This window comes from Pantherophis guttatus, chromosome 1, assembly GCF_059756535.1.
Source record: "Pantherophis guttatus breed Tessera chromosome 1, ASM5975653v1, whole genome shotgun sequence".
Taxonomy (NCBI): Eukaryota; Metazoa; Chordata; class Lepidosauria; order Squamata; family Colubridae; genus Pantherophis; species Pantherophis guttatus.
The window spans coordinates 234,269,737-234,283,257 of NC_142063.1; the positions used below are offsets into that span (position 1 = coordinate 234,269,737).

Genomic DNA, 13,521 nt, shown 5'->3' on the forward strand with positions numbered 1-13,521 from the left:
CCGCTTGCTCTGAAGCGCCCCGCATCGGAATCAAACCGAGGCAGGCGTCGACTGGCTGAAGAGCAGGAATGAACAGGGGAACGAGACGGGATATTGTCGTTGGGCATCGACAGCTTGCGGTATTTCGCTCTGCAATGACTTTTGCATGGCTTTTGCACTTCTTAAAAGAAACCCTTGCAAATCATTTCCCAATTTGGGAGAAGGCCGTTACGACCATCCGCGTTTGCTCGGTTGCTTTCTTTTTTTTTTTTTTGCCCCCCAACAAGCCTCCTCCAAAAAAAAGTGCTTTATTTATTTATTTATTTATTTATTTATTTATTTATTTATTTATTTATTTATTTATTTATTTATTTATTTATCGGACGTATATGCCGCCCTTTCTCCACAAGGACTCAGGGCGGCTCACAGCAATTTTCTTCCTCAGGGAAAACGCACACCCTTCCTTTCTGCTCTCCACGAGGGGCGCGGAAGAGCGCCAAATGCCTTTTGGATCTGGTGGATCTGACAGGAGGGAAAGTAGCCCGTATCCAGCCACTCGGCTCCCGCTCTTACGGAGCGCGGCCGCCCACCTCGCTGCCCTCTCCGGGAGCGGCGTCCCCACCAGCCCTCCCGCCACTACGTCGTCCTCTCTTCCCTTCGCTCCCGAGGCTATCCTCCCCTCTCGTTTAACGCCGCTCTTCCCCGCCCACGCGGCTGGGAAAGACCCTAGCAAGGCGGATCCCCCTCCGCCCGCCGCAGTAGCCTTCGCCAGGATTCTCCGAGGGTGCCGCCGCTAACTGCAGCCGTCGCCACACCACCCCTTTTTCCCCGCAAGAGTCAGCCGAAGGCGGCGCGACCTCGGGTGGCGCGCTGCCCCTTTGGACGGCTGGCTCTCTGCGCGCGCTTGAAATTTTGGGATTCTTCTGCACGGCTGCAGAGCGCGAGGCTGAGGAGCGAAGACGCTTGGCCCCTTCACGTGAGGTATGGTTGGCCCCGGGTTCCTGGGTTGCATTGAGGACCCAGATTGTTGGGGGCAATAGGCTGACTCTGCAAACCGCTTAGAGAGGGCTGTAAAGCACCGTGAAGCGGTATATAAGTCTAATTGCTATTGCTATTCAGTCCTCTCCCTCGAAGGAAAAAGTTGGAATGGCTTGTCTGGAAGCAGCGCCGTTCCTTGCCTTTTAGGATGATTTTCGGTGCTGAGCAAACCTGCCAGCAAAGCACGGTTTAAACGGGTGTTAACGGTCTCCTTTTAGGAAAGGCTCGCGCGGTTGTTGATATAGGAAAAACTGAACGCCAACCTGGATCGTGATCGGTGGCCGAAGGTATCTTTCATGAAAATAGGAAACCCAAATGGTCGGGGTGAATCAGAAGTGCGGTGCGCAAATGCGCGTCCTGGGGGAAAACAAAAATATAGGCTGAGATTTCGTGCCTCTTTTGGAATTGGTGCGAGGGAACGGAGCAAATACCGGTACGGCCATAGGACCAGGCAGGGAAGCATCCCTGAGATTCACTTAGTTGAGTTGGGCGGCCATAGAAATGGGAATAAATACATTGAATTAAATAATATTCTACAGGTTAAATCAAATTGGTTGGAAATGATGGCAGCTTCGGAAACATCAGTGAGCAGAATTCAGTACTATTTTCTTCTGGGTTGCACATCATTCTTGGAAGTATTCCTAGGAGGGTTACAGTGAAGCCAGAGGAAGATTAAACAGTCTTGGATTTAAAGCCCAGAAAAGTAAGCTTAGGGGTGGAAGTGGTTAGCTATGTGTACTTTAAGTAGAATTTAGGCATTGGTGGATGCATTTTACCATGACAAATATTTTGGTTTTGCACAACTGGTACACAAAGGTCTTTTGAGTATTTATTGAGCTTCTGTATGGATTTGACAGGGCAAAAGATTTTGCTCCCTTGAAACAGTCAGCTTTTAAATTCAGAACCAACCCTGTGTTTCCTTTTTGGAAAACTGACACTAATTTTATCCAGATTGCCTCTTCTGAGCTCTGTGTGTTGGAATCACAAAAGTCTTTCACTAAGGTTACTTATTTGATTTTCAGCTTCAGACACCTTGTTTAAATAAATGAAAAGAAGGCAGCAGAAAAGTAGAAAGGGAGGAACCCTAAAAAGTAATTTCATTTAATAAAAACAGCCAAAGTATTTTGATTAGTCTTGTAACACAGAGTTGATTCAGACTCTATGTGAAAGTTTTTGGCTTAAAAGACCTATGGATTCCTTCACTTCTGAATACAAGTGAATATGATGCAGAATGAAGTCATGGCTAAACCCAATTTCATAGTTTTCTTGCATTTTTAAAAAGATTTCTTTTTTCCTACCTTTATTATTTTTATAAATAACGCAAAACAGCAAACATACCTAATACTCCTTGCTCTTCCTATTTTCCCCACAACAATCCTGTGAGGTGGGTTGGGCTGAGAGAGAAGGATTGATCCAAAGTCACGCAGATGGCATACATGCCTAAGGATGGACTGTAACTCACTATCTCACTATGAGCCATTGTGGCACAGTGGTTAGAGTGCAGTATTGCAGGTTACTTCTGCTGACTGCTGGCTGCCTACAATCTGGCAGTTCGAATCTCACCAGGCTCAAGGTTGACTCAGCCTTCCATCCTTCCGAGGTCAGTAAAATGAAGACCCAGATTGTTGGGGCAATAGGCTGACTCTGTAAACCGCTTAGAGAGGACTGTAAAGCACTGTGAAGTGGTATATAAGTCTAAGTGCTGTTGCTATCTCCTGGTTTCTAACCTAGTGTCTTAACCACTAGACCAAACTTGCATTCACATCAGACCCATAGGAGAGTTTGGCTGCTGGCAAAAAAAACTGAACCTCTTTTACTTATGAACTATTCCATGGTGCAACCCAACTTCCACATACCTTTCTTTATTTGTCTGTGAAAGTTTTGTGCTCCTCATGGACCAAACTGGAATTATTTAGAAAGAAAGTGATTTAGCAATATATTAAAGATGATTGGAGATTTCAAAGGTCTTCTTATAATGCAGAGTGAAAGGGAAATAGTGTTGACAGCCCTAACCCTAAGAACTCAATTAAGTCATTACCAGCGCAGAGGGGAGAAAACAGTTTCTTTGCCAAAAGTAATTTTCTCTCTCCTTGTAGTAGTTTCAAGTTTTTTTATTTTTAGAGATTTTTTCTTCCCATGGGAGCCACTGCCACTTAGGCATTGAAAAGTCTCCACTCATTAATTTCCGCCTTAACTGCGATACTGCATATACATTGCAATGATTCACAAATGGATTTATGAGCCATTATTTTGGAAACATATACCACTTCATATTGCATTTTGAATGTAAGTGTTCAAGAAAGTGATAAAATAACTAGAAATAAGATTCTGGAGTTTGTCTCAGATTACTGTGCACTGAACCAAGTACGCCCTCAGATATAGATAGCTATATTTTGTTTTCTTTTGCAACTAGGGTGATGGTGTGATTTCACCATCTTTTGGAAGTAGGGTGAAATATGATTTCATGGATCATATAGTATATACTGCCAGTCAGTCTCTCTCAACCCTAGGAAGAAGGCAGTTGCAAACCACTTCTGAAAAAACATTGCCAAAAAACTTTCAAGGCACTTTTCCAGGCTGTTGCCAGGAGTCAAAAAACTGACTCTAAGGGACCAAAAAAAAAATGGCATAAAATGATTGGATTGTAAGAAAAAAATGGGAGGAGATGGGAGGGAATTTCTCCATTAGAAAATGGTTGAGCTAAAAAGACAACCAGGTGTATTTTAAAACCGACGCAATTATTAGGGAAACAAAATCTTAAGCGAGAGTCCCAAGAGTGGGCCAATCTTGATGCTTTTTCTAGATAATCCAATCCATTTCAGATAATAATTAAACATCCAACCCGTTGGGTTAAGGTAGGAAATCTATATTTTAAACATCTGAAATTCTGAGAAGATACAGTAAAACTATTCCTTGGGGAAACTATATCTCAATCAAATCAGAAAAACAAGAGACTTCCGAATTATAAATTAAACCAGGAAGATAGATTGTAATGGCAGTTCTAGTAAATTGTATCTGCTTGTACTATAAAGCTTTGACAATCAAAGAGTAATAAGGGTTAAAGGAAGATTCTATTGACTGTTCTATCTATATGAAAAATGTTTTCAGAACTATAAACTGTTCTGGGAAGTTCCCATTCTCATCAAATCTGGCAAACCTTTACAATGTGTAGCATGGGTGATAATACAAGTCAAAAAGAACTGAAGGATGAAGTCAGTCAATGAAGTTCCTTTTAAGTGTGCTTATTGCATACCTCTTTGGCCTGATCAAATATCTTACATACATTTCGTGGGTTGGATGCAGGGATTTTTCTCCGTTCCCTTCTTGGCATCTTTCTCAGGCCTTTTTATTTGGAAAGTTCTGCCCATAGAACCCCATTGCTATTTGGTGATTGTTTTTCCTGGCTAGCTTATGGAGATAAGAATGAATAACAGCAGAGAAAGTATTATTATTTCCATTCTGTACTGATATATGAAAGGTGTTGTTTTTTTTTCAAATGTAAGATAGTATTTTCTTTAAGGCCAATATTTAAAGTTCAGGAAGGATTTTGAAAAAAAGCCAAATGAAATGCTCTACAAACTCAGATTTGCAGAGACAAAAACAGCAGAGAGGGGGATATATGAATAAGTCACATATGAATTTGAGGAGTCTTTTATGCTCTCTGAGTTTGATTGTTTGCTTGTAGATATTTCATTACCCATCTAGGTAACATCTTCAGTGCTAATGAATGTGGGTTTGCTTCTTGTTGTATACAGTAGCTTGCCCTATTAGCATTGGTGGGAGTGTGGCTTTTTGGCGCCTTGATTGTAGGTATCCCTCTACTTATGACAACAGGGACCAGAAAATTGGTTGTTAAGTAAGACATCACATAACTGCACCCAATTGTATGATCTTTTTTGCTGTGATTATTAAATAAACCATTGAATCATCACATGACCATGACTTGTTACCTTCCCAATTGACTGCGCATCAGAAGCCGTCTGGAAAGGTCACAAACGGTGATCATGTGAACATGGGATATTGCAGCCATCATAAATGCACCACAATGGCCAAGCCTCCAAATCACATGCTGTGATATTTTCAGCACCCTCATAACTTCAAATGGTAGCTAAACAATTGATCATAGTCATACCTGAGGAGTATTATTTTCTGCTTAATTGTCTGGTGTTAATCCCTTCTTATTTGAGCACTGGCTGCTGGAGAGGATGTGTTCTGGTCTTTTTCTTTATTTTTTCTTAGCTATTTTTATTGGCCCTTTGGAATGGTATGTAAATGTGGTTTTTGTTATGTGTCTGTTAATGGCTGATTTGTCTGAATGCCAAGCTCCCAGGAATTCCCTAGCATTTTTGGATTAGCTTGGTTTAGGATGCTCATAGTTTCCTAATTGAAACTATGGTTGAATTCAGTGGTGAAATCCAATTTTTTTTACCACCGGTTCTGTGGTACCACTTGGTGGGCGTGGTGTGGCTTGGTGGGCGTGGCAGGGGAAGGATACTGCAAAATTTCCATTCCCACCCCACTCCAGTGGAAGGATACTGCAACATGAAAGAGCCCTGGTAGCGCAGCAGACTACAGCACTGTTATTAACATCAGCTGCCTGCAATTACTGCAAGTTCAAATCTCACCAGGCTCAAGGTTGACTCAGCCTTCCATCCTTTCTAAGGTAGGTAAAATGAGGACCCAGATTGTGGGGGCAATAAACTGACTTTGTATAAATATACAAAAGTATGAAGGCTATTGCTTAACGCATTGTAAGCAGACCTGAGTCTTCGGAGAAGGGCGGCATATAAATCATTTTTTTTTTAAAAAAAAAATCCCCATTCCCTTCCCACTCCTGGGGCAAGGATATTGCAAAATCTCCATTCCCACCCGACTCGGGGGCCAGCAGGAGGTGGTATTTGCTGGTTCTCCGAACTACTCAAAATTTCCGCTGCCGGTTCTCCAGAACCTGCTGGATTTCACCCCTGTTGAATTTGTGCATGTGTTCTGAGAGTAAGGCGTTTTCTTTCTGTCTCCTGACTTCTAGTTGGTGTTCATGGATGGGCTGTGCCAGCCTGTCCTACATAGTGACAACATACGTACGCTGTATGTTGTAGATGATTCTTGTTTTTTTCTTATTCTTGGGCTATTGGATCTTTTAGTTTACTTAAAATGTTTTGGAAGGCTTTATTTGATTTGTGTGATGCTGTGTGGTTGAAATGTTAGATGTAGTTTAATTATCTATATTGAGTGTGTGGTTTCTTTCATTGTACAAGAATGGAGATTAGATCAGATGGAAAAATAATGTATAGAAGTGTTAACTTTTTCGTAGCTTGTGTTAATTGTGCTATAGTTGGTTGAGTGGTCAGGTATTTTTTATCAAAACCACTACAATATATACAAGTGCTTAAATCACTAAGAACAATTAAACATCAAATTCAGAAGTAAGGATCTTTCTTAGCCTTGCTGATAGGGAGTAACTAAAAAGTACAAGGACATTCAAAACATATGTGCTATCAAGGGGCCATTGCTGATTCACACTATCATATGAACATAATAATATATTCAATGAATACAGTCCGAAGTATTGAAACATTTTTATAATGCATTAGGTGCTCTTGAAATAAATGATCTGCCCTCTAGTGGTTATTTCACAAATTTTTGAGTTTAAGATGAAAGGAAAGTTAAAATGAAGGGAAACTTTATTATTTGTTTTACTGTAATTCATCACCCACACAGTCTTCAGATTGGGGCAAAACAATTAAAAATAGGAACAATAAAACCATAGGTTTAAGCAACTTGCTCTTTGATTTATTCTTCCCTAAATCTAGTTTAAATAAAAATAAGTTGAACTTTTTCCAGTGATGGTTAAACTTGACCCAGATGAGAAAAGTTTATAAATATGTCTTTTGGATACTAGTACAATTAGCACTAGTAAAGTATTAGTCTCTGAGTTAGTTTAGTAGGATCCTTTCAGATAGGGCATAACTAAGTTTATGACCAAAATTGTGCTTATACAACCAAGAATGATTAATCAAAGCATTATTTTTCTATCTGATCTACTCCCCATCTCCCCATAAAAGAAACCACACACTCACAGCAGAATATAGTTAACTATCATTTTAGCTCCTTTTAAGGACTAGAGTACACGTTGGCTGATAGGCACATTTAAATACTGAAGCTATGTGTGACTGTCTTAGAGGGATTTTGTGCATTTAAAACATGGCTGCAATTGGGAATTGGCAGTCATTAAAATAAGGGCCCTAAGACGAACTAGTGAGGATTCACTCCTCATAACCTCCTAAGGTGTCCTCTGTCACTCTTTTCAAGGCTTTAACTTTTTTTCTGGAGAATGATCTTCACTCCCCACTATTATTATTTTCAAGGAATTTATGGGAGACCTACAGGCCATTGTGAAAGCAGCATTGGTGGTGCTATTGCTTACTTTACTAAAGGAGCAAAAGGAAAAGTGTCCAGAGGTGTCAATATGGCTGCTTGATTTGTGCCATGAAGAATGGTGGGTATTGCAGCCTCATTGGCACCTACGAGAAGCTCCCATGTGGTAAGCCAAGGAAATCTCACATTACTGAGTACAGTATATATGGAAATGAGTCAGAAGACGGAGGAGATGTTACCTCAGGTTTTTATTTCACTACTGGGAAAAGTGAGTGAAAGAGAGACAGAAGACAGGGAAGTGCGTGCTTATTGATGTTGCTTCTTTCATTTTTGAGGTGAAGGAGAATACGGTGGCCAGAGGAGGAGTCAAGCCATACGTTTATTCTCTGCTGTGATTAGGATAGCCGCAGTCACACTGTGGCACTGTCCTCCATTACATCAGATGTGCTTGTAGTTAATTACAAGTTACCTTCCTGAATTTGCTGCAGTAAGAAGCGTATATTTAACAAACCAAAATGCAAGACAAGAAGCTGGTGTGGTCCTTGTGGTTGTGTTTAGGGCTAGTTTCAGAGCATTGCAACATTCAGGCTGTCTTTTATACAAACCATCTAAAAGAAGAGACACTATTAATACCTCCAGGTTTTAAAAAAGTATCTCATTGAAACAACAGGTTGGAAAGGACTAGAAATGTAATATAATCATATGTGCTGCTGGTTTGAGCAAGCATCAAAATAGAGGGAAATATAACATTTAATTTGGTGCTGCTGCTTCTGAATATACAACTATGGCAACTGTAGCAGATCATCCCAACTTGGTGCCTCCACAGGCATTCAAAATAAAACTTCCCAAAATTTTAGGAATTGCCCTCTGACTAGTTAAGTCCATGCTTAATTTTGAATTGCTCAAACTAAATAGTGCAATTTCTATTGATGTGTCAAATAAAATGTTTAACCCAAAATTAACTTTGGAAGGTATATTGGCTCTGCACTTACTCCAAAAAAAAAAACAATGCAGAAGAGACAAATCAGCTGCATTTCCTATGCAATACAGGGCAGGTGGCTCTTCCCTCTTGTCCTTCCTCTTGGGATTTCCCCTTTCCTCCTAAAACCAAGGTCCTGTGGCACTTAACTAGACATTCTGCCATTTTTGTCTGCTCTAAATATGGCTTTGCCAGTGGCTGCTTTTCAAGGTAATTCAAGGGTAAAAAGCACAGCAGAGGATGGAACATTCCATCATTGGCCAGCATGGAAATACACTGGATGACTTAAATAGAAAAACGTGAAGATACTCCAAGCAACTACAGAAAAACAAGAGAGCTGGGAGGATGAACTTGGGAGCTATGTGAAAGGAACCTTAGTATATTTATTTTACATAGTGTACTAAGTATTCTGGAGGTCTGGATTCAGTTTCTGAGTCAACCCGGACATTTATCAAAGATTCTTGAGAAAGGTATATCACTTCTGGATCGATCCTGGTTTGTTCTATCTTTAATTTTGTTAAATATAACAAGTTCAGTTACTGTAGGAGATCTACTGCAAATACTAATAAAAAAGATTAATAAGTAAAAATTCCAAAGGCATCAGCTGGTGGTTTTACCTCAAATTCTTACTTGTTTCTAAAATATGTTAAAGTAGTTATGGATATAGAATACAAGAATTAGAATATGCTGTGTTGTAGAGTGGTTAAAGTCTTGGATTAAGATTGAGGAGAGATTGATTTCAGTGGACAGCAAAGAAACCTTGATGAGTGATTTTGGGCTATTCTTTCTCAGCCAAAATACCTCATAGAATTGCAGCTGGGAATAGAAGATGGAGTCAGAGCCCCACATAGGACACCTTGAAGTCCTGAAGGAAAGCAAGGATGTATTAAAAATGTATTTTTTTTCTAATACTATACAGTACAAGCGTAGAGAATCATATGGTTATAAGAAGATTTTTTAAATTATCAATAAATAAATATTTCTGGCTTTGCTAGCCACATGAGTGCTGTGCTTAAATATTTGTATGTTTAAGATGCAGAATAAAATTTCAAAAAATCTAAAAATGAAACAAAAAGTTGCTGATAGGTATTTGAATATATTACTTTTATTATATTTATTGTAGCTCAACTCCATCCAGTCACCCTGACTCTTCTGGGAATAAGCAGTACCAAATTGTAAAGAGGGAGTTTTTAATTGTCTTTATAGGGCCATTTACAGGGATGCGGTGGCTCAGTGGCTAAGACGCTGAGCTTGTCGATAGATACATTGGCAGTTCAGCAGTTCGAATCCCTAGTGCCAGGTAACGAGATGAGTTCCTGTTACTTGTCCCAGATTCTGCCAACCTAGCAGTTGGAAAGCACATAAAAAATGCAAGTAGAAAAATAGGGGCCACCTTTGGTGGGAAGGTAACAGCATTCTGTGCGTCTTTGGCGTTTAGTCATGCTGGCCACATGATCACAGAGACGTCTTCGGACAGTGCTGGCTCTTCGGCTTTGAAACGGAGATGAGCACCGCCCCCTAGAGTCGGGAACTACTAGCACATATGTGCGAGGGGAACCTTTACCTTTACCTTATAGAGCCATATTTAATAGTACTGTAAGCTTTTGTAAATTTGATAATTAAAATAATATTTCTCTCACCCCTTTTTTTTTTTTTTTCAAAACAGAAACAAAGCACACGATGGCCTTGGTTCTGCTAATTTCCACTCTTGCCTTCAGCCTCACGAATGGAATAAAACTACAAGATTTTAGCTGGCAGTTAAAAAAAATACCACAGATTGTGAAGGAAAAGACTTTCTTCCTTGACACTCCTAAATATGAAGCTAGTGCCAAATTAGAACTGAGCGGAGTGTGTGGGATTGAATGCCAAAGGACACTGCCAGTGCCACGTTGGTCTGATCTGAAGGAGCTGCTTTCCTATGAGACAGTCTTTGAGAATGGCACGAGGACCTTGACAGAAGTGGCGGTTCTGGGAATGGAGCCCAATGCAATTGTAAACATTACTACTAAGATGCCAACAAGAAGGAAGAGACAGGTCTATGGCACAGACAGCAGATTCAGCATTTCAGACACTCGATTTCTGACCAACTATCCTTTTAACACCGCGGTAAAGATCTCCACAGGCTGCACTGGCATCCTTATTTCTCCAAAGCATGTACTCACTGCTGCCCATTGTGTGCATGACGGTAAAGATTACATTAAAGGCAGCAAGAAACTGAGAGTGGGAATGTTGAAGCTGAAATCCAAAGGCACGGGCAAGAGACGCAGGGGAGCCAAGAGGAGTAAGAGGGAGATGCCAGAAGTCGAAGAGGATGAGGTTGACTCCAAACTCCAGAAAAGGAGATCTGGCGGTAGAGCTGGCAGAAAACAAAAGACACCTGTGTTGAATGAGAAGAAGTCAGAGCGTAAGCCCTCCTTCCAGTGGACCAGAGTTAAAAGTACTCAGATCCCCAAAGGCTGGACAACCGATGTGACAAGAGATGTTGCAGTTGATTATGACTATGCAGTTTTGGAACTCAGGCGTCCCCACAAGAAGAAATACATGGAACTTGGCATCAGCCCGGATAGCAAGATGATTCCTGGAAATATGATCCATTTTTCTGGATACGATGCAGACCGAGCTGGCCAACTGGTTTATCGCTTTTGCAGCATATCTGATGAATCCAGTGATCTCTTCTACCAATATTGTGATGCTGAGCCTGGTTCTACTGGTTCAGGAATCTACCTCCGCCTTAAAGAACCAAACAAGAAGAAATGGAAACGCAAAATTATTGGCATTTATTCTGGTCATCAGTGGGTGGATGTTAATGGAGAACAACAGGATTATAATGTTGCAGTTCGAATTACACCCCTCAAATATGCTCAGATTTGCCTCTGGTTAGGGAATAATGACACTTGTGCACAGGGCTAAAGATAATACTTGATCACCTAAAATCTAGTAGTGTTAGACAATGGAAGTCATACATTGACTTGCTTTGATTGTATTTGAACTTGGCGCCAGAAATTAGATTTTTTTGTATTGAGGAACAAAAACAAACAAACACCTCAGCATTTATGAGAATTTTTCTGCTAGGTTAATTAAGTTAACCATAGACATGAGGTGCACTTAAATCCCAGGTTGTGTATGTATGTATTGTATATGTCTCTGTGTGTACACACAAACACACACATATATAGGTAAGTTTAAATCATACTAAAGAACAAACATTCTTTGCTTTTTCAGTTTGTTACTCAGTTAACACTTCAAAGAAAAGTTTCTTCTCTGGTAATTGGTATTATTAAAACATTTATTATATTTCCAACATATTCACTTATCTCAGGGTTCTGCTCAAATAAGCATCACACATTCATTGTTGAAACATAGAGGTAAGACAAGAGAAAAAAAATAATCTTCACACTTTGATGGTCCTACCAAATTAGTGTTTATGAAAATGGAAAGCCATTTTCTTGAATTCTAAACCAATAAAATGAAGCTTAATCAAAGTAGCATGTTCCCAATTCGAAGAAAGGAGATCCATGTAATTTAAATGCCTCTAAATCATATTTAGAAAATAAAACGGGGGAGTATTGAAATTGTATTTGTTTTATTCAGTCACTACTTTGAACAAATCCCTGCCTTTTAAAATTATTATTAAGGTGCAATAGTGACATTTATGTATTGTAATTTTTTAAACTATTAAAAAGCTAAATGTATCATCCTATCAAAAGTAGAAGATAACAGTAGCCCAAGAAGCCATATATTTGCTCCTAATGGTAAGAGTAACTTGATGAAGAAAAGAATAGCTCTATAGACTAAAATGTAAACAGATGTAATTGTCACATATATTGAAGTGTACAAAAAAACTTCACCATAAAGGTAACAGGAGATGCAGAAGTTGTATGTTTCTCAATCTCATCAACTTTGAGATATGAAAACTTCAATTCCTAAAATTCTAAGCAGTGGTTATGATGACTGAGGATTTCTAGGAGTTGAAGTCCACTCACCTTAAAATTGCTGAGATTGGAAAACCCTGTATTAGGATTTATCAGTGAACCTTTCTTTCTTCAAATGATAGGCCACATTGTGGAAACAGTTCTTCAGAGTTCCATCACAACTACCAAAGCCAATAATTATTTGTTAATTAATCATGATCTAATGTTTACAGAATTTGTAGGTTAACATTTATGTAAATATATTACTGATTTCTTATGTAGCAAGAAGTCTTATGAGTTCTTTTACTAGAAAAGGATTTAAAGTAGGCTTGTTATTTAAAATGTACACATTTCAGTAGCTTTTCAGATAAAGTCTCCTGTGCTTTCTGCTTCAAAGATTATCATGTACATGAAGGCCATTTGGAGAAAACAAATCGGAACTCTATTTAATATGTAAGGTTAAGGTGAAATATTCCTGGCCATATGTAATCTTGCTTTTATTAATATTACAATAATTTCATTTTAACTTGAATTGATCAACATTTTTGCAAACAAAAATGTGTAATAAGAAACAAAAGGTATTAAATATATGTATAAATGTGAAAATCACTAAATTCTTAAAAGCACTTCAGTTTGAATAAAATATTCTTAAATTTGTTTTGGTTTTTTTGCTATACCACTTTTAAAAAATTATTAAATGTAGAATTGACGTGCAAAGATTTTTCTTATGTGCATTTGAAAATATTCCATATCAAATTAATCATAATCTACAAGCCTTATTCAGAAGTATTCTTATTTTGAATTATTTTTATGAAATAATATATCCTTAATATTATAATATCCATAAGAAATGAAACATATAGAAGGCATTTGTACATCATGGTGTTCTCAAAAGACTTCAAGTTATAAAACATTAGATTAAAGGTTTACAAGACTGTAATTTAAAAACAAAAACTAAATTTTATTTATCTAGAAAATGTGTTCTAGTTGCTGTTATATTCAACAAAATATGAAGCACATTTCACAGGCAAAATGGATATTCCTATTCAATAATATCATAGATTTCCTACCATTGGCTTAAAAGTATTCCCAAGCAATCATAGGACATCCTTCAAAGAGCTATATGTTCCATATTAGAAAGTATGAATTGGTATTAATTACTGAAATATAGTGTGAAAGTAAGAAAGTGAAAGTTGCATGTTATATTGCTGTGAATGCTGGTTGCTGGATTCACTGAAT

General features: G+C 38.7%; 1 protein-coding gene across 2 annotated transcripts; it reads left to right on the forward strand.

Moving 5' to 3' along the window:
• Positions 1-403: 403 nt before the first annotated feature.
• Positions 404-12,840, forward strand: PRSS35 (serine protease 35). 2 transcript variants are annotated; one of them, XM_034408899.3, is made up of 2 exons: positions 404-960; positions 10,038-12,840. In XM_034408899.3, the coding sequence occupies exon 2, from the start codon at positions 10,052-10,054 to the stop codon at positions 11,279-11,281; it is 1,230 nt and encodes a 409-aa protein (XP_034264790.2). In that variant the 5' UTR covers positions 404-960; positions 10,038-10,051; the 3' UTR covers positions 11,282-12,840. The 2 variants fall into 2 exon arrangements, with proteins under 2 accessions (XP_034264790.2, XP_060545122.2); XM_060689139.2 differs by lacking the exon at positions 404-960 and adding an exon at positions 7,799-8,841.
• The last annotated feature ends 681 nt before the right edge of the window (positions 12,841-13,521 follow it).